Consider the following 22,130-nt stretch of genomic DNA (forward strand, 5'->3'; position numbering starts at 1 on the left):
TTGAAAGCCTGTTATGGGAAAATATATGCACGTCTGTACATACATACATACAGTGTAGATCCCCGCATAACTGGCCTTAGATACCCAGTCTACCCAGTGGCAGCCCCTGAATCCCCTGGGCTCCCAGTTGCCTCACCCACAGGCTCACACACACACACACACACGCACAAACAGGTCTCTCCAGTAGCTGGTCCAGGGACTGGCATAGACGTAACTTGACAGTGGTGCTGCCAGGGTTTGTGGAAGAGGCGTTGCACCCAGGGCTGCTTGCTGCATGCTGCAGCTTGGAAGCAATGGTGGAAGCCTGGATGTGCACCAGCATCTGGGACTGGACACAAGAGTGAGTGCTGTAACCCAGGGCAGTGACCCAACAGCGGGGGAAATGTAGTCTCGGAGGCCTTGGATGGGTTTCTCACAATAATTGAGGGCAGCATCTTAATTTTTAAACAGACACTTGCATTATAACCAGTGCAATTTGTTCACAACCTGCCTGAGAGTCCCTGTAGTGTCTTTAGCCAACTTAAAGTAAAAAGAAAAAAAATGACACTGCAATATAACTGCATACATTGGCAAACAGTACACTGCCTTGACTTTACAACCTCAGCATTAGAGTCTCTTCCAGGACTGAAGCACTGATGTTTCTCCCAAATGCCTGGGATGGGAATTACCTGGGGTGACTTTGTAATACCAGCTGGCTAGTGCCAACTTTTAAAGTGATGACTACTGTGTAATCACAGTCCTTGGACTGGCATTTCAGCTTTCCTCAATTTGTTTCCTTTTCCCTTTCTTTCCAAACGCAAATATATGTTGCTTGCCAGATTTCTTTTACAGAATGCCAGATCTCATGATACTGAAATAAATTGTATAAATGAGCTCTAAGCAACAGTATTCTGCCTTCCTTCTGCCATAGTCAGCCTGATCCAGCCTCAGTCTCACAACTGCAGATGGGGAATGAACATCTGTGTCAAATCTACACATCTAGTGACATGGCTTCCTATTTGAACGTGTTTAAGTTATCAGTGGCTCACAGAGTTGCCATTCAGCAGCTGAACTGTTAGTACTGTCTGTGCGCAGGTTTAGCTGAGGCATGGATTATCGGGCTACAGAGAAACAAAGGGCACAGTTTCACAGTTGCTTTAAGTCAGCTTAACTCGGCACATAGATGAAGAAGAAGAAACAGTCCTGCTCACCAACTCGTGCTACCCAGAGGTGTTCACCTCTGTTCCTCCCTTGTGCTGATACTGGCCACCATGCCAATGGACAAGAAGGACAAGAAGGCAGGAGGAAGGCAGGACTGTGTCCTCCATATTGGTACAGACCTAGAGAGACCGTGAACCGTCACCATACGGGGACTGTAGTCCTTCCACTGGGGGACATCTGCAGTGACACACGTGTTCCTGGTTGCATGGCAGAGGAGTTCATATAGAGATACGGAACCCTCTTCCTCCCCCTTCCCCTTTCTCCAGCTGTCCTTAACTGCCGAGTAAAACACACCAGATTAAACTTGTCCTAGAAAATCTTCCTGAAGGGCCAGTTGGATTTACACTGCGTGTCAGTGTCTCTGTGGTAGCTCAATACAAGGAAATCTTTAATAACAGATATTTACAGTCTGGTTTCTCCTCCTACACTGCAATTGGTCAAGCATAGCTCTGATCATGACTGTGGAGGCACACTGTTGGGAAACAGCTCTCAGGAGAGACACTTTTCAAAATGATAAAGAAAATGCCTACTCTCATTGTTCTACTCTACTTTTCCTAGGTTTTAAGATTTCTTTCCTGTGAGCAGCATCTTTTTTCAAAGCACACAACACTATCTGGAACAGTATGAAGTTATCCAGCCTATACACAGCAGTGCTTTTATGCTCTGCTTGATATTTCCCACTGGCAACATAAACCCATTTATTTCTTGACTCATCCTTCCATTAGCTATAATCCCATTGCATATATTATTCATAGAATAATATGAATTCAGTAATATATATTGGTGGCCTTTTTTTAATCATCCTCAAATCAATCTTATTTTTCCCTCCACTCTTTAAACCAAGGGTTTTGTTGGTTTGAGTTTTTTTCAAATTAATTTTCCACTAAGGCACATTTCATTTCACTTTGTATAATCTGGTATGTATGGAGCAGAACAAGGAAAATATTCAGCTCTATTTATATGCAATTAAATGGAAGTGATATATCCATGTCTTTTATAGATGGCTTTAATTTTCTCTGTAAAAGCACCTTACCACGCTAAAACTCTTTGCAAAAGCAAAGTATATTTCCCGTGAATGAAAATTTAAACTACCAAAATACCAACGTACCGGGTGGGAGTCTTTATTACTTTTTACCACATACCAGCTCTTTAGACCTATCAGTGCTGGTACGCACAAGTATTAAGCTCATTAACAGTTAGAGAGATCTATATAGGGATATAGAGAAAAAAAAACAAAACAAAACTTAAATGAAATTGAGAGTCCATGCTTTGCAATGGTATAATCTGACTCAAAGAAGTATCATAGTCCGGTAGGCACAAAGTGTCCCTATAGTTGGCACCCCACGCCTCTGCAGCACGTCTGGGGTGAACTTTGACAAGTCATTTTTACTCTGTGCCTATTTTCTCTAAAGTATAACAGGGCCTCTAACACTTTCTAAAATTTCTCCAATATGCAGGAAGAATATTCTCTGTCTTCTTGACTCTTTGGGAATCCTTCTGGCCAGATAACGTCCCTTAGCTATTTCTGCATCAAGCATGTGGCTTCTGACTGAACCAGAGAGTTTAAAAGAGAGTGAATTTAGATCAGTTTTTGCAATGTCTAAATATAAGCATTGAGCCTTATTTTAGTCTAAATTTGTCTATATTCAACCCATTCTACGATGTTAAAATACTGTTTCTTACCACAAAAATAATCTTTGCATGGAATGTTGATTATCATAATCTAGTCATTCTAAGACTTTGAATATTAACTTTAATAACACATCCACTGCCAAATATTTTCTACTTTGGAAGTTCAATATAGAGAGGTAGAGCTTCTTTGAGTTCTAAATGTGAGACGTGGCATCTTTAAATATTCAAATCATTGAATCTTCTGTCCCTTTTGGTTCCTTAGCCTCTTATTTGGGACATGAAATTTGGGTGCTTTGATTTCTTCAAGCGAAGGAAGATGCCTTCCAGACAGAAACCGTCTTTGCTTTTATCTGGGTAGAATTACTCTTTAATCTGTCCAAGGCCTTTAAATAAAAGTTCCCTCTTCCAAGTCACTTCTGCTTGCTGCTGAAGACATACAAAGGGCATTAGGGCTAGCAGAAGACTGATCTCCATTTCAGTTAGTTGATTTCCATATTTTAAATGTTTATTTCGTAAGTCCTGAGTGCCCACGACCCTTCTAGGTAAGAGCCATCACACTGGAGGATTTACAGTTTAAGCCTGCTAGATCCCAGACTGGGTCCTCATCATTTCCATTCCCTGAATAAAATTCCCAATGACTTTTGATTAGCTCTTCTCTTCTCTCCTTTATCCCGCCTTGTCTTCCCCAGCACACTCGCATCCCATCTGCTCTCCTCAGCACTGCCAACATCTCCCAGATTACGCCAGTCTAGCTGGGATTGCAATGCTAAAAAAGTCTCCGTGTCTGGAAAATACCACTCCTACCTATACAAATAAATAATTATCTGCTTGCCCTCTTTATCTAAATGCTGAGGAGGAAAGTCAGCAACCAGGCTGCTGTGGGACTCAGGCAGATTTCTCTCTCACCGAACTTCTGACCAGTAGGGCTTTTTGCACAGAAGAAATATGGAGATTTGATATCACAGAGCCCTGATGTGACTCTTTAGCTGCCTTTTTTTTTACCTTTAGTCTTATTTCAAGAAAGGGAGAAAAAGTAGAATAAAATGGCCCTTCAGACATCATTTAATTCATAGCGCTGCTTTCTTAGGCTTTCAGGGCCAGGAGAGGACATAGAAGTTCATATGAAGAGAACATAATAGCAGTGGTTTGCCAAGATAACCAACAAATCTAGGGAGTTCGGGTTTGCAGCTCTGCCACAAACCTGGCTTTTCTACCAGGAACTTTGTCACTTCGTGAAGGGACCAGCTATTTGCATCAGCATTTTGTCTCTCTGCATGTAGCTCTAATTCTGCAGCCCTAAGCTCTTCCAAGTTTGCAGCTACTGAGCAAAGCATAGAAAACAAATATATATTTCCAAGATACTAAAAGGAAATAACTTAAACCATGTCTTTTTTAAGGGAACAGCCTTCCCTTCTTTAAGAGAAGAAAAGAAAAACTTCTATCAACAGTAAGTGGATCAACATCCGATGACAGAAGTACTGATTTCTCTCTGTCACAGACACCACGTGCCCACTACTGCACAAAGCAACTCTTTCTGTAGACCAAGGCACATGAAAGAACTGTCAGATGATCCATCGTAGCTGTTCAGATGTCTTCTCTTTGCCTACAGGAAAGGATAGCACTGCACGAAGGGGAGCGCGTTTGAAGTTAACTTCCTTAAATGTAGCCAGAGATTGAGAAGAAATGTTATTTGAGGAAAAAAGTATCCCACAATGAATAATTCAGTGGTCCCAGTACTCTGAAAGAAAAGACAGTATGATTATTTTCTCCAGTTATACTTTTTGGGGGCCTGAATTCTTTTCATTAAAGACAAGTCCCCAGGGATAGGAGCTCTGCGTCAATGTCACTACCTGGCTGACAGCGAAAGCCATAGGTTACTTCAGGATTTCAGTTTTCCTTAAAAATGTATGAAGAGAGTTAACAGCCTCAAGTTGGGCAGTCATAAAAGGTAACTCTCTGATATGAAATGGCTTGTGCTGCCCAATAACTGTTTGTAGTTCACAGCAGAGATGTAGCTTAAGTCATACTCTCTCCAAGGATTTTGTCTCCAACTGGATGAAACTGGGAGGTTTCTTTTTCCACTCAGCCGGGAAACCTTTCTCGAAAGGCAACGATAAGGTTCCTTCTTTCATAGCTTTGGTTATAAAATATGAGCAAGGCAGGGAAATGGCAGTGCCTCCTTATTAAAAGGAGAAACACAAGCAGATGAGGATGTAAAAAATACTACTGATATATTAAATCTGTCAGTTTTCTCAGGCAAAAGAAGAAAAACATGAAGATCCTCATGAAAATACAGAGCATCATGCATTATCTTGCCAAGGAAAAATGAGTATTGTGAGCCCATCTTACTGAACAAGCTCGGAACAAGCCTTTAAGTGGAAAGAATAAATGCACCCAATTGCTTTACTAGCAAGCAGAATATCTAATCTTTCAAAGTGTCCAAAAAAAAAAAAGCCAAGATAAATGCACATGGCCAGCTATTCTAGAGGGAGTAATGGATGCTGTGACTCTTAAACCCTAACGGATGTTTCTGAGATTTCTACAGTGGTGTACAGATATGTTAGATGAAAGAGATTTCAGTAAAGATTATGTGATTTTATGCTGGCTAAAGGAGAGAACTGTTCATAAACAACGCAATGAATTGTGCAACATATCTTATGCATCAGCACAACACATCGTATCAGTAATTAGAGGCGTACGATTGCGTCTAAATCTAAAGATCAGCTGCAAGGGCAGACAATTCAATGCTCCTGCTACTGCTAAGAAAAGCTCGATAGCTAATGTGGGAAACACACTGCAAATGAAAGAATCCAAAAGTACATATGTTCATTTCCATGGAAATGCTTTGCATTTGCATTCTGTTTGAAAGATTACTGGCCTAAGGATTCTTCTTGAAACTGCTTATGAAACTGCAACACTTAAGTCATCCAGAGAGGATGCTGCATTTCAGGGCATGTCATAGGAAGCTGTTTCAGTTCCAGTTCTCAACCACGTGCTCATCAGCCCTATGGATTTTCAGAATGTGGCTGCTCCATGTTTTCTAAAACTCAGACAGTCCTGTACTCCATCGAATAGCTGTCTTAACTCCCACCTACAACTCCTAGGGAAGCAAGGCACTGATAGTCAGGGTGCCTTGCCTAAGGCAGGAGTAAAAGCCAGGCAGGCAAAGGATTGGACTACAACTCACATCCCTACTCATCCCCACCCACCCCTCCACCACAAGCTATAGCAATGCCCTGGTTTCCTTTATATTCTATGCCTTTTTTAATGATTACTGGATTTCTCTATGCGGCTTTCCAAAGGTGTAGTCTGATCACAGAATCACAGAATCATAGGGTTGGAAGGGACCTCTGGAGATCATCTAGTCCAACCCCCTGCCAGAGCAGGGCCACCCAGACCAGGTTGCACAGGAACGCCTCCAGGTGGGTTTGGAATGTCTCCAGAGACGGAGACTCCACCACCTCTCTGGACAGCCCATTCCAGTGCTCTGTCACCCTCACAGCAGAGAAGTTCCTCCTCATGTTGAGATGGAACTTCCTATGCTCAAGTTTGTGCCCGTTACCTCTTGTCCTGTCCCCGGGCACCACTGAAAAGAGCCTGGCCCCATCCTCCTGACACCCACCCTTTCAGTATTTATAAGTGTTGATAAGGTCCCCCCTCAGTCATCTTTTTTCCAGACTGAAGAGACCCAAATCCCTCAGCCTTTCTTCCTAAGAGAGCTGTTCCAGTCCCCTCATCATCTTTGTAGCCCTTTGCTGTACCCTCTCCAGCAGTTCCCTCTCCTTCTTGAACCGGGGAGCCCAGAACTGGACACAGTACTGCAGATGCGGCCTCACCGAGGCAGAGTGGAGGGGGAGGATGACCTCCCTCCACCTGCTTGCCACACTCTTCTTGATGCAGCCCAGGATGCCATTGGCCTTTTTGGCCACAAGGGCATGTTGCTGGCTCATGGTCATCCCGTTGTCCCCCAGGACTCCCAGGTCTCTTTCAGCTGAGCTGCCCTCCAGCAGGTCAGCCCCAACCTGTCCTGGTGCGTGGGGTTATTCCTCCCCAGGTGCCGCACCCTACACTTGCCCTGGTTGAATTTCATAAGGTTCCTCTCTGCCCAGATCTCCAGCCTGTCCAGGTCTCTCTGGATGGTGGCACAGCCTTCCGGTGTGTCAGCCACCCCCCCCCCCCCAGCTTTGTGTCATCAGCGAACTTGCTGAGGGTGCACTCTGTCCCCTCATCCAGGTCATTGATGAATATATTGAAGAGGACTGGACCCAGTACTGACCCCTGGGGAAAACCACTTGTCACCAACTAGACTCTGTGCCCCTAATCACGACCCTCTGAGCTCTGTCTTTCAACCAGTTATCTATCCACCTTACTGTCCATTCATCTAACCCACTCTTCCTAAGCTTCCCTATGAGGATGCTGTGGGAGACCTTGTCGAACGCCTCGCTGAAGTCAAGGTAGACCACATCTACTGCCCTCCTCTCATCTATCCATCCACCTATGCCATCAAAGAAGGCTATCAGATTAGTCAGACATGATTTCCCCTTGGTGAATCCATGTTGAGTACTTCTGATAGCTTTCTTTTCCTCCACATGCCTTGAGATGACGCCCAGAACGAGCTGTTCCATCATCTTTCCAGGGATGGAGGTGAGGCTGACCGGCCTGTAGTTCCCCGGCTCCTCCTTCTTGCCCTTTTTGAAGACTGGAGTGACGTTGGCTTTCCTCCAGTCCTCAGGCACCTCGCCTGTTCTCCAGGACCTTTCAAAGATGATGGAGAGGGACCCAGCAGTGACTTCCACCAGCTCCCTCAGCACTCTCGGGTGCATCCCATCAGGGCCCATGGACTTGTGAATATCTAATTGATCTAATTGATCCCTCACTCGATCGTCCTCAACCCAAGGGAAGTCTTCTTCTTTCCCCGTTACTTCCCCCAATGCCTGGGACTCCTGAGGGCTGGGCCGAGCAGTGAAGACCGAACAAAGAAGCCATTCAGTAACTCCACCTTCTCCGCATCTGCTGTCCCCATGGCTCCTGTCTCATTCAACAGTGGGACCACAACTTCTCTGGTCTTCCTTTTGTTTCCAATACACTTGTAGAAGCCCTTCCTGTTGAGCTTGACATCCCTGGCCAGGTTTAATTCCAAGGCGGCCTTGGCTTTCCTTGTTTCATCCCTGCACGCTCTGGCAGCATTCTTGTAATCCTCCCAAGGGGTCAGTCCCTTCTTCCACGTATTGTAGACTTCCTTCTTCCACTTGAGCTTTTTCAGAAGCTCCCTGCTCAACCATGCAGGTCTCCTGCGTCCCTTGGCCGATTTCTTTCTCTTAGGGATGCACCGATCCTGAGCATGGAGGAAGTGGTCTTTGAATATCAACCAGCTCTCTTGAGCACCTTTGCCTTCCAGAGCCAAGAGTGATGACAGAGTTCCTGTTCAAACTTTCTTGTGATAACCGCAACTGAAGCTTTGATATCATTGTTTAAATTTATCCATCTGAAAACTTCAGCTGAATATTATTATTCTGACAAGGGGTTTTCTAGACAGGGCTGATGAAATTAACTGAAGATGAGAGCCAGAAATGAAGATTTTAATCAAGATTAATACCTGCATTGTTAAGAGTTGACAAGGTGTATGAACATAGTGATATTTTCATCTATTACATCTTTTGATCCTAAAAAAAGAACCAAGCCTTTGGCCCTACCTCTGTTTTGATGAGTGTGAGAGGTCTTCAGTTTTGTGGGGTAAGCAGAGTGTTTCACAATATTTCTGCCCAAAGACAGGAGGTAAAATTCTACCATCAGAATCCCTGGATGCTTTGCAGAGATCCTGATTCTGCCAAGCACTTGCATGTAGAGTCTGTGTTTCTGAGATAACTCGATTCCCTGAGCAGCTGGTTATTAATTACAAGGGGGTACAGGAAGAACTCAGTGTCCTCCAGCTAGCAGCCAGTGTCAGGGAGCTGCAACTATTGAGCCAAGATCTCAATTCAAGTAAAATCTACAGGTCTCTTCAGACCATTTCCATCCCTCATATATTCATATAAATGAATTCAGCAATCACTCCCTGAGATTCCCTGAGACGCTGATCCCCTCCTACCAATATCTTCTAATCAAGCATGGGGTCCTCTTTCTTCACGTACAAGACACCTGCATCTGCTGTCCTTGTAGCATCTTCTCACCTCCTCTACTTCAACCTGGCACATCCAGGTGTCTGCTGACAAGCCAAAGTCACCGTGTAAAGAGCAGGGGAGCTGGGACAGGATCTGAGGTTTGAAGCGAAGTGAAGAGATAAGCAGACAAAGCCCAGACACAGAGGGAAGAGAACTGAGAATGTTTTGGGGCGTTTTTAATTTTGTTGTCCAAACACATCCAGTAGATGACTTGAAAAAGTCAAAACAAACTCTTCCCATACTGCAGCCTTTGAGCTTTCTGCTCCAAGTTGAAGAACAGACATACAGCCCTGCGCTGACAGGCAGCTAATGGGGGAAATTTTGCAGAGAAAAATGTAAAGGAGCAGCTGAGGTCAGAGGTGCTGGTAACAGCTTGTATTGGGTGTACATGGCAAGGTTTTGGTAGTGAAGGGGCTGCAGGGGTGGCTTCTGTGACAAGATGCCAGAATCTGCCCCTATATTCGATAGAGCCTATGCCAGCCGGCTGCAAGACAGAACCACCGCTGGCCAAAGCTGAGTCCATCAGCGACAGTGGTAGCGCCTCTGGGATAACATAGCTAAGAAAGGGTAAAAAAAGGTTGTGCAACAGCAGCTGAGAGACAGGAGTGAGAATATGTGAAACAACTGTGCAGACACCGAGGTCAGTGAAGAAGCTATGGTTGGAGAAAGATTCTTTCCTGACAGCTGACCTGCTTTATCAAGTTTCTGGACTCCTGTAGCTTATCCCTTCTTCCTCAGATGTTTCCACTTCCTTGGTGATGTCAAACCGACCATGGTGTAGCCATACTTTAATGCAGGCATGAAAACCCTTGGTAACAGTGGAGATAAAATAGACGAAGGGGAACAGGACTGAGCAGCTGGCAACGAGACCACCCAAAACCAGCCATAAATGTTTCTGAGGGTGAGGAGAAAGGACTGAGGTCTTTAATCCTTTTCTCTCTCTCCTTCACAATCTTGTGAATTACTGAACAGAAATTGCAGTCAGGTCACAGCGAGATGGTGAATGGCATTTATGGAATTTAAAAGCATATTCAGCCTCTTTGTAGCACTGCAGGCCTTTGCTTTTAGTAGGCTTGCATAGGAACTCAGCACTGAAGTAGCTAGCCCCAAATGATTTGGAAAGCTTTACACGCACACAAACACAAGTCATTGCATGCCACTCTGTCCCCAGGGTTCACAAAAATAAAAGCATCAACACTTTTTTCTAATCTTCAAAAAGAAAATTTCTGCCAATCTCCACCATAATTTACATGCTTTTTCTTCTACAGCATTTTTGAGCGATGGTTAAGAAGACACAGGCCCATGCTAGAAGTTTACCCAGCAGCCAATGCACCCATTGGGCACAATCGAGAAAATTATATGGTCCCCTTTATCCCCCTTTACAGAAATGGAGAATTTTTTAAACCTTCAAGAGAGCTGGGATATGACTATGAATATCTGCAAGAACCAGGTAATGCTACTATTTTGGATAAATGTCAAATTTGTTGCCTATGACCTGGAATAGGTCTGTAAAATGAGAAGATATTAAAAAATCCTTCTATTCCAGATTTTTCCCTGAATATAGGCCCAAATTGTACCTGCTTGTTTTCACATTTCTGGTCTGATGGAGAGTCAACACGATACCATAAGAAAAGTTCCAACCAAAAATAAATCACTGACATCAGTGCTATCTATCCTAGCCTATTAAGAGCAGAATCTGACCCAAATGGTCAGCTCATGATCAGAACTGGTGGGAAAAAGTGCTGGATTTCTAAACTGCCGTTTGCCCAGCTCAGCTGTTACAGTGCAACACAAATGGGAAAGAGTGGGATTTTCTGATTTCTGGATATAGTTTAAAGGAGGGCAGATGCAAAGCTGTCTTTCTGGTTTACAAATGTAATCCTATCTCTTAAATATCCAGAGTAAAATTCACCTTGGTACCAAAGGCCAACACAAGGTCTGTGCAGCACAGTCCCTTGACTTTGTGCTTGCCCTATGGTTATTCATACAGAATGCAACTGAATCATTCATAATGCTCATTTCACTTAATCAAATGAATTTTGCACTGTTTAGTGGTGGTTTTGACTTGCATTGCTGTTCAGAGGTAGTTTTGGCTTGGGCCTCTTGGCCATCCTCAGGTACAGGGAGTACAGAGGCTCTTGGGGCTGTCGCTGCTGGGGAACCTCAGGTAGGTCAGGTCTTGTGCCCAGAGTAGTGGACCTCATAGTTTTGCTTGAGTGGTACTGGTTTCCTTATTGTTTGCGTACATATTGCCATTTCCTTATTGTCATACAATGTCATAATACAGGTATCCTTATCCCAGGCTGGATGGGGCTTTGAGCAATCTGATCCAGTGGGAGGTGTCCCTGCCCACAGCAGCAGGGTTGGTACTAGATGATCTTTGAGGTTGTCGTGGTTTTGCCCAAATTGGCCAATGGCCGGCGACAGATGCTCCCCCCCAGCCTCTCGTGCACGGGGAGGAGGGGGAGAGATAAAGAGAGATTTACAAGTTTAGAAGAAACTACTTTAATAAAATATTAAGAATAAAATAAAAAGGAAAATAATGAAAGAGATACAGTATACACAAAACCGTATTAAGCTCCCAGGATGATGTCACCAGCAGGCACTGGGGAAGTCCCAGACTGGACTCAGCGATGGGCAGGAACTGGGTTCCAGAGCTGGAGTCAGGAACACACGGATCAGGATCAAAGGCAGATGAACAGACAGGGTCCTCCTCAGATGCCAGCCATTGAAGGAAGAGAGCTGAGCCTTTGATCCCTCAGCTCCTATACGGAGCGTGGGGCAGATGGGATGGAATACCCTGTTGGTCAGTTTGGGGTCACCTGTCCTGTCCGCTCCTCCCCGCAGGTGGGACCCCTCTGCGCTCTTCTGCTTCCAGCCCTCCAACGGGGCAAATAACGAAATTAGCTGACCAGGTTGTGTTTATTAAATTCTGCCCATGCTCTTAACACAGAGGTAAAGAAAGCAGTTCCTTAATTATTTTGAAAGATCAACACAAAGACTGAAATTCAAACTTGTTTAGAAAGCCCAGATAATCCTCAGATGTCGCTCAACCCCTTGTTAATCTCACTGAGAAGAAGAGAGCTTAAGCTATTTCTTATCAGAAGGGAAGAACTAGTTATAAATGGAAAAATGGCTGGGATCTCAAAATGCAGATACCGATTTTTCTCAGTATTCCAGTGTTTAAACCCATACTTTTCTCCAGATAGGAATGCCGGATTCCTGTTCAGAGGAACATAGGAGTTAGCAGGGTAGCCCAACGATCCACCTTCAGAGTTCCCATGTACTCAAGGGAGAAGAGAAAGTCTGTGACTGGCAGCCAGGAGTTACTAGACAAATAGGAAAAAGTTACAAAGGGAAAAAAGAAAATCAGAGCAGTGAAGATCTGAGTGGCGGAGAAGAGGTAGCATTTCTGAAGATCTTCCAAATGAGGAGGACGAGGAAAGGCAGAGGAAGAGGACAGGACAGAGCGAGGGATGAGCACACAAGCCAGGTCTTGTTTGCTTTTGAAGGAAGCAGCTGGAGGAAGGCAGCAAGGGCCCCAGTTCTGAGTTACAGCACTAGAGGCTTGGTAGAGATGAAGCGGGGCTACACAGAGCATGATGAGGCTGGTTACAAGAAAAAAATCTTGGAAAGAATCCAGTGACAAAATGGCATTTTAATGCTAAATTATATTGTTGCTGTTTCCCGGAGGAAAAGCTGTTGCCTGGAGCCCTGCTTTCCGCTGAAAAGCAAATCAGTGTGTGACAGTATGTGGTTATTTTAATTGCAGCTTCATTTACTTTTATACATATGACAGCCCTAAAGCAGAAGTGGTCACAAGCAGCGTGCATGGAAATCCATCCCTCAGGAATCAAAGACACATGTCAGAGTCTAGTGACTGGGGAGCTGATCCGAGCAGAAACCGGAGCAGACACCCAGCTTTCCTTGACAGGAGAACCATGAACTGTAAAACTACTGCAACCCGCGCGGCTTACTGAAAATGAACATCTGTTAGCATCAATAAAAAAGATTTGGAAGACTAACGGCACCACCTAGCAATAGCTGTCAAAACAATTTTCTATGGCAAGAGCTATTCCAAGCACTTACATTTGAGGGCCTGGACTAAGCCTTTTCTATTTTTTTCTTCCAGAAATAGGAACAGATAAATCCGTAGACACAGCCCTGACTTTTCCCCAGAAAAGCTCCCTCTCTCAGTGGGAACAATTTGATGACCACTATATGTGTAGCTGGGTGATTCACATTTTTTTTTTTTGGAAAAGCAGGCAGCTACCCAATTATAAACCTAGGAATCTAACTGTCAGTTGCAATTTTTGGACATCTCAACTAAGAATATTTGACACTCGGGGCAAAGCAAGGGATAAGAGCGTTGTGATTGCAACGTAGAATGCCAGGTTGCCCATGGATGTGTTACAGGAGGGGAGCTGAGATCCAGAGTCCCACTGCAGCTCATTTCTATTTCCAGCTCTTCAGCAATTTGGTTGCAAAATCACATCAGGCGAGAAGAAAATGTGGCAGCTGGCAAATACAGTGCCACCACAGAGAGACTCCGCTGGGTTTCCAGACTCAGGAGCACACACTGTTGGGCACGACGTGAAAGGGAGAAGTTAGGCGTGCAAGAGCCCGCAATAAAACAGTGACGTGCACAATAAAACGTGGATGCTGGGACAATAGAAAGCAATTAAAGGTGACAATACTACCTTGGAAAGTGGTTTACATTTATGGATTAAATAAAAGACGAGAAGAGAGCATTTTGGTCCCTGGGTTTTCTTCAGGCAGAGATAAGGAGGTGTAGATTAAGGTTAATTGAAACAGGAGGAAAGAACCAAAAGAAAACAGGATGCAAAAATACATTGCTCAGAAAGAAGAGTACGAGCAGGTATTTTGGTGGTTACATAATGATGCTTAATGAAGGAACAGAAATATGGATTTTAAAAACAGGGGGTTTTTATTTTCTTTTGCATGGGAGCCATTTAGGGGTAGGAAGCTATCTTTCTGTCTTTTCGTGAGTTATTAACACCCTGGTAGCATATAGTGTGCTAATACCAGGTATCCTATAGCTAGATCTCACCTCTTTCTAGAGAAATTTTTATCAGCAAACTGTGAAAGCGCAGTTATGAAGAGCAAGTGTTAACTGAGGTTGCCAAACAAAAAGTAAACGGTATTGCTCTATAAATATATCAAGGAATATTTGACTTATCTCCTCTCAATAATCCAATATAATCAATTTTTGCCAGTAATCCGCTCTGCGGATGTGCCATCATTGCCGTTGGGTAAGCAGGGCTCCACAGCAACGTTACTCTGCAGAAGCAACAGGCGGCGACGCTCTGATCAACTTCAGCACTGAAAAATGACTTCAGAAGCTGTTACTAGCCATGCAGAAATGGTCTGATTCTCACTGTTTCTAGGCAGCCACATGATGAAGGGTGGGTCATAGTTTCCTGATTTACCCGCCTTGGGCTGGAGGCAGAACTGACAGGGAGCGTCTCGGGCGTACATAGAATCACAGAATCATAGAATTGTTGAGGTTGGAAGGGACCTTTAAGATCATCGAGTCCAACCTTTAGCCTACCCTGACAAGAGCCACTTCTAAACCATGTCCCTCAGTGCCCCATCTACCCTTTTTTTAAACACCTCCAGGGATGGTGAATGCACCACCTCCCTGGGCAGCCTGTTCCAATGTTTAATAACCCTTTCAGTGAAAAAATGTCTCCTAATATCTAATCTAAACCTCCCCTGACGTAACTTGAACCCGTTTCCCCTCGTCCTATCACTTGTCACCAGGGACATCAACAGGTACTGCAGCTCTGCCATGAACAGCCCACTGCCACCCATCGCACGGCATCCCTTGCAGTCCAAAGACAGAATCACAGCACGGTTCGGGTTGGAAGGAGCCTGAAAGATCATCTAGTTCCAACCCCCTGCCCTGGGCAGGGACACCTCCCACTAGACTTTCCAAGCTGTAATAATGAGGAGACCCTGATTAAGTTAGTAGGAGCTGTGAACTTTGCACCACTGCAAAGACGAGTGATCCCGCCTTAAAACAGACTGAGGGAGTCAATAACTTGAAGCCCTCCTGGTTCACCTTCCTGGTTTTTGATTGTGGAAGTCTCTATTTCCTTTGACCACCTAGAAGGACACAATCAGAGAACCATACACACACGAGAAATGGCGGAAAACAATAAGAAAGAACTTGCTCACCAGGATGAGAAAAATTTTTCAAGCTTAACATATTAAGATGTGTTTTTGCTGCCTCAGGGTTTGCTTTAAAATCTTGAACCCATTAACTACCCAAGTTATCAGTAGAAAAGCATGTAACATGGAATAGCAAGACTGCCAACATATTGGTAGGGCATATGGCAATAAAGGTAATAAATTGATAATAAATGATAGAAAATTTTTTTGTTTATTTCTTGCCTGGCCAGAGTTTTGATTTCTAATTTGAGGAATTAACCCTGGAAAGACTTTGTCATCCTCTACTTTACACAGAAGGAATATCTAAAATATATAAATATTCTCTCAATATTTTTTTTTTAATACTAAGGTGGGTTTTTTTCATCCTTGGGATCCATTATATTAATAATGTAGTTTGATGTTACCACAAAAGGAAGATCTCAGGATGTCCATTAATAGATATCCCATAGCATGTTTCTTCCATCATCATGGGAAGTCCACATTATTACCCTAAATATAGGAGACACACATTGTTTTACCTTAAAACTACACTGTTGTGGTCTCCTACCCTCCCAATGACATCCATGCAAAATGGACTACTTGGAATTTTTAAATTACATTAAAAAAGAACTATCTGGTGTATTACTAAGAGTAAGAAATTACTTGTTGCTGTTAGCCAGAACTAACACTCTCGTTGAGAAGAAAGAGTATGCCAAGAGTTGAATGCTAAAACAGTGTCTGAGGTTAATCACTGCTGTTTTCCTACCAGAAAGTCCGAGATGAGGAGATATTGCTGGTATTAGTCACTAATGGGAGGGTAGATATCAAGCACCAGCCCGACCTGGCTTCCTCTTGCTTTGTCATGAACCTATTGACTGAAAGGGCAGTTTTAATCGATGTTCATGGCAGCTTCCAGGGAGGATTATCATTTGACTCCAAGCACTGATATAAAAGGAATGGAATTGGCATTGGCTGACGTCTCCCACAAAGCAGCTATTGTTGTCCCCCCCACCACCACTCCCTCGACACTTTTCCCAGGTAGTCATCAGCAAACACAGCTGCTGCACTTTTGGGCCTTGCACAGTCAGATATTAAAGAACTGTGGTAATGGAATACTGAAATCCCAGTTTGCGTGATTTTGGCTGGGCAGCCAGTCCAGTCGTAGTTTACTGTTGTGTTACAGTCACAGGTTAACAGATTATAGGGTGTCCTGGGGTGCTCCATCCTCTGACACCCAGGAGTTGCCATGACAACTTTATGACAGCGATGCCAAACACCTTTTGTGCAGCAAAAAGAAACAGCCAGTAGATGCCAGGAGGTGGCTTTTGGCTTTGAGCTAATTACAGAAACTGTACAGACTGAGGCTGAAAGGAAGAGAAGGGCATGTTCAACTGATTATCAGGATATAATAAAATAGATTAATCCCTTCTGAAAGGGCCCGTTGTGAAATGTGATATCGCATCTTCTCCAAGTCACGCTATGTTTTACCAGGGAGAAGATAGCGCAGACCTCCAACTAATATTGATGGAGGAGATGGTTCAAGGACAAAGTGTGAATTTAAGATGTCACTTAGAAAACCCTCATATCCCAGATAAATTCCTCAAGGAGGAGAACTTTGCGATAATGCTCTTTTTCCATAACATTAAAACAGTATCAAGTTCCTGTTATGTATGGATTTTCTTTTAGCATATGCATACTCCAGTTTAAATAGCCAGATCGCTTCTAATTTAGACATGTTTGCAATGTAAACATAAAAGAGTTGAGTTAAAAAGCATTGGAGTTACAGTCAAGCACACAAAGTTAAGAAATGCCAGCATTAGTTGTCTATATAGCCGTAATTCACCCTCCGCATCCACATGCATGCATTCTCTTCAATTGCACACTATTTTTTCCCCAGACCCCCGCCTCATTCACTGCACAGCATAGACAGCATTCATTAAGAACCAGATGTCCAATCCTTTATAGTTTTGATTTTCTTTTTCTCAGTGAAGCAGTGTGTAGCCTAACGTATGATTTATTGTGCGCTTTTAAAATGCTATCCTGAAGATGTTTCCTCTAACACTTTTCTTTGGTGCCGATCACTATAGCAGCTGAGTCCTGCAGAAATATCAATTTATATTCACAACACAAAGGATTCGGTGAATGGTACTGTCCTCATTTGACAGATGAGAAATGAAGGATTAAAGAGATAATGTACCTCATACCCAGAGGTTTGTGGAGTTCACTCTGAAACATCAAGAACCTAATTTTTTTTGTAATTCTTAGTGTTACATAGCATTTATATGTCTAATGAGGTCAGAAGCAGAAGGCTGAACATGCAGACTCTTGCAAATACAATCTCAGAATACGAAGTTGGATTAACTGGAAAACAAGGACCAGAGAAATAGCAACCAAACATTCCCCAAAGTGAAGCTGAGTTGTAGGGAAAGACAAAACACATTCAGTCTAAATTCAGCCTAAGTTGAAAAAGAGAAAACGAAAGTGATTCAGGCATCAAGCGCTAAGGATAGCTTCACCTTAAAGGTGATGTGAGCAAAACGCGTCTTTTCAGAGCACAGTGCACATAACAGCATAAGGCTCAGAAGCACCATGATCCAAGAAGATATATGGAATTACTTTCACGGGCACCAGTGAAAATGCGAGATGGCAGGAAGACATTTATAGCTTTTGAGGAGGTATATCACCCTAAATACGGCTGACTACATCTAAATCAGCCCAGATGCAAGAAAACTATTAAAAAATAAAACACCATAGGGTATCCCAAAGAAGCTACCCAAAGAGGCATTTTTTGCCCCCCTTAATATCTAGTAATTACAGATAATAATAGTAATTATAGCTAGTAATTGGGAGATGAGGCTTCCCAATCCTCCTTGGCCCAAGGGGACAGGTATTCCCACTTCTCAAATTCAAGCCAACAAGTTGTTAGGTGCATTGGGAAGAGGTCACTTTCCAACCTGACATGGAGTGGGAGCCCTGTATGGCAGGGTTTTCGTAACTCATCAAGTCATAGTGAGAAAAGCAGATAGACAGACACACATTCATAGCACGAAGCAAGAAGGCAGCTGATTATCTAACCACTGAGAAACTGCCCTGTGTTCACCAAAGAAAGAGGGCTCTAATTCTTTCTTTAAGGATTTCTTGTGAGTGAACAGATAATAGTCTACTGCCTTTCCCCACACAAGAATTATCAAACGAAACGAGCCGGTGGCAGGTTCAAAATTAGTGAAAGGAAGCTTTTTTTTTTTTCACCCAATATGTAGTTAAGACAAGGATCTCCTTGCTGCAAGAAGTTGAGATAAAAGTTCAAAGAGCAGCTAGAAAAATTGATGGAAGGGGAAAAAGATAATCTTCCAATAAGTATTATACACGACACCACAGCTGGTTCAGGAAGTCCCTGAGCTGCCAATTGTTGGAGGCTGGGTAAGTAATTTGTGAAAGGACCCTAATAAGCTTGCCCTGTCGTTAAACTCTTCCTAGCGCTCTGCTTCAGTTATTGTTGCCAACAGGATGCTGAGCTAGCAGGCCCTTTGGCCACACTCTGTCAGACTTCTTGGGTCTTACAGTTTTGACAAAGCCATAAAGAGCGCTGGGGACAGTGAACTCTATTCCTGCGTTTAATACGAAGATTGAGAAACAGACTATAAGGACTGAAGAGATTTGTTAAAACTATTTATGACCTTCAGACAGTCTTTACCAAGTAGTCTCTTCTTTCACTCAGCCTTCCAGTATTACCTGTTGTACAACTTGTATAAACTGACAGTACATTGCATCATGTAAAAGGACTTTTCTTTTCTCTCTTCTCTTTTTTTTTCTTTTTTTTCTTCTTTTTCCAGCACTTGATTCTTTCCAGGAGTTTTTAATACCCTACCTTGAGCAAGCCCGTCAGATCTGGGCTTGGCTGGTTGGAGCAGCTGTGATTGGAGGCGTAGTTACTGCTGTGCTCACGGGGCTCATTCTGTCCTGCTGGAAGAAAAGAAGAGGAACCTCTTCAGAGATACAACCCTTGCTCACAGAAAGTGAAGATTACAACAATATATCTTACCAGTCCAATTTCTAGAGGCCTCCAGTAACTCAGTGGTGTTATTAAGGTGCTAATCAAGCATACACTGTTTGATTCATGTTTACAAATACCTTGTTGAGGTATGCTGCATAAGCAGGCTGGACAGTTTTGCTCCTCATGCCTCTTGTAACCTCCAGTGTTGTAGTATCTTATAAGACCCAGTCCTACAAAAATCTCCCAGATCCAACATAAGTTACCATGCCACCCAAAGAACACCGTGTATTTCCTGTGCTTGATTAAATAATGCTCCTATGAAACCAGACCAGCTTGTGTGTTGGTGACTTTATTGTACAATCCTCTGTAGGGTCCAATCCTGCAGCCCAATCCATGTGATCCGTGCATGGATTTAGGGAGAGGTGTTTGACTGCACCATTGCTGCTACTCTTACGTTTGAATGTAAGAGCAGAAAGACCCCTTTAGTTTAGTAAGAAAAATTTGTGGTGTCTCTGAGTAGAGTGAATGACCCATAGACACATTTTCTTCTAGGATAGAAATATTCTCCCTCCAGCTCCCATAACGTCATGTTTGTCCTTGATTGAATGCCGTCAGCCGCTGAAAGTGGGCTTTTAGAAGCCACTTCCCACTTGTCTCAAACGCTCCAGTTAGTCGTCCTCTGTACCACCTTGCATCCATCTGGGGAGGTGAGAGGTTTTTAGGAGATGAAACCTAGTCTCACCGTGTCCACTTTTGTTCAGTTTTGCTTAATGATTGCTCATATTATGGTTGACTTTTGGTTGCTCAGGATGCACATATTCCATACAGGTAACTCATGCATAACAAAACACGGTGTGGTGGGTTGACCGTGGCTGGCCACCGCGTGCCCACCAAACCACTTTATCACTTCCCTTCTCAGCAGGACAGGGGAGAGAAAATATAACTAAAGGCTCGTGGGTCGAGATAAGGACAGGGAGATCACTCACCAGTTACCGTCACAGGCAAAACAGACTCAACTCGGGGAAAATAATTTAATTTATTGACAATCAAAAGTCAGAGTAGGATAACGAGAAATAAAGCCAAATCTTAAAGCACCTTCCCCACCACCCCTCCCTTCTTCCTGGGCTCAACTTCACTCCCAATTTCACCACCTCCTCCCCACCAGTTGCTCAGGGGGACGGGGAATGGGGGTTGTGGTCAGGTTCATCACATGCTTTCTCTGCTGTCCCTTCCTTCTCGGCATGGGTACCCCACAGGATCACAAGTCCTGCCAGAAAACCTGCTCCAGTGTGGGCTCCTCTCTCCATGCGGGCCACAGGTCCAGCCAGGAGCCTGCTCCAGAGTGGGCTCTCCATGGGGTCACAGTTTGTCTTGCAGTTTTTTCCCCTTTCTCAACTATGTTGTCTCAGTGGCACTACCACCGCCACTGATGGGCTCAGCTTTGGCCAGCAGTGGGTCTGTCTTGGAGTCGGCTGGCATTGGCTTTATTGGAAATGGGGGAAGCTTCTGGCATCTTCTCACAGAAGTCACCCCTATAGCCCCTCCGCTGCCAACACCTTGCCATGCAAACCCAATATACAAGGTATCTAATTACATGATGAGCCTTAACCAAAAAGCATCACTTCTTGTTTTGGGATGGTGACTCCAACTGGCTTTCGATAGTTCTAAAGTTCATCTCCAGCCAAAAGCATAAATTCACAGCTGTCCTGAAATGTTCTAATACTGTTAGTCTGGTTCAGAAGACTCCCATCACTTTTTGGTCTCCTTTTAAAAAATTAATTAACAGAACAGGGCAACGTTAATTAACAGAACAGGGCAAAGTTAATTAACAGAACATGCTGTTGCTGGAGAGACCACTCCACTGATGGTGATGCTGCCATGTGGGTTTCGTCCAGGTACCCAGGATAGTCTTGTGGTTAAAGTGATAGGTTCAGCCTTTGGGAACTGCAAATGACAGTACCTTGAAGACTGCAAAGAGCCACAAGCAGGTTCAGGGGGGCTGTGAGAAGGCCGAGGGAGGGAAGGTGAGTGGGAAGGAAGGGGCGACACTGCAGCATTTGAAAACGGGGGGAAATATGTACTTTGGCCATTGGTCTGAGCACTCTTTCCTAGTCAATAAATGCCACGGGACCTCTCAGATGACCTGTTTTCTCTCACAACTGTCTCCAGTGAACATCCTCATGGAGCATTGAAAGCCATTATTTTGATAGTGTTCAAGTGCCCAACTGCGTGGATTCATTTCCATTTCAGGGCAATTGCACTGGAATTGTCCTCTGAACTGCAGACATTACATCTCTTTAGAGAGCAGAAGAGACAGAAAACAGCAAGGGTCTGGCATGTCTGTTGGGTAGGGTCCACCTGGAGCAGATGTTTTTGTAGGAGTTGTCCTTCTGTGATTTTTCACATCAAAGTGTTAATATCCCTCTCCTGCTGTGGTAATCCTGCTTTCAAGGAGCATACAAGGACATCCACAGTCTCCCAGCTACCCTTGACTGAACAGTAATAGTCACAAAAACAGGCAAAATGGAATGTGAGAATAAAACTACCAGTGTATTCCACTAGAAATAGAAGGAAAGGTCTACACCCTCAAATCCAACCATATCCCATCCCCAGGAGCGAAGTGACTGACCAGTGCCTCCTGATCTGCTCCACTGCCCTGACTAAGGAAGGCGTGGGCTAAAATTGCCTCCAGCTCAGCAAATCACAGACCTTTTGCTGAATTGAAACTGCTCTCCCATGTGAAAGACTCTGGACTTAAATCCAAAAGAGATGTCTCTTTTCCTATGGTTTCTACCTGATGATCCAAGATACTAGTAGATGAATGCTCTCCAGTATCTTAGAAAGTACTAAAACCAAACACAATGCATGGGATTTTAAATGTTTCTTGGCACTGAGGCAGAGGCAGGAGGAAAGGAAGTATATTATGATAATATTTCAAGTCATCAGTTCAGTCATTTAATTTGTGTTTT

At 43.8% G+C, this 22,130-nt stretch overlaps 1 protein-coding gene across 1 annotated transcript in view; it reads left to right on the plus strand.

Annotated features, from left to right (window-relative positions):
• The window catches only part of TYR (tyrosinase), a 57,020-nt gene extending 37,532 nt beyond the window's left edge, over positions 1-19,488 (plus strand). The window contains exons 4-5 of the mRNA XM_074573028.1: positions 10,262-10,443; positions 19,001-19,488. Coding sequence (XP_074429129.1) covers positions 10,262-10,443; positions 19,001-19,224 — 406 coding nt within the window. The 3' untranslated portion in view covers positions 19,225-19,488. The remainder of the gene's footprint in view (positions 1-10,261; positions 10,444-19,000) is intronic.
• Positions 19,489-22,130: the final 2,642 nt, after the last annotated feature.

This window comes from Larus michahellis, chromosome 1 (genome assembly GCF_964199755.1).
Source record: "Larus michahellis chromosome 1, bLarMic1.1, whole genome shotgun sequence".
NCBI lineage: Eukaryota > Metazoa > Chordata > Aves > Charadriiformes > Laridae > Larus > Larus michahellis.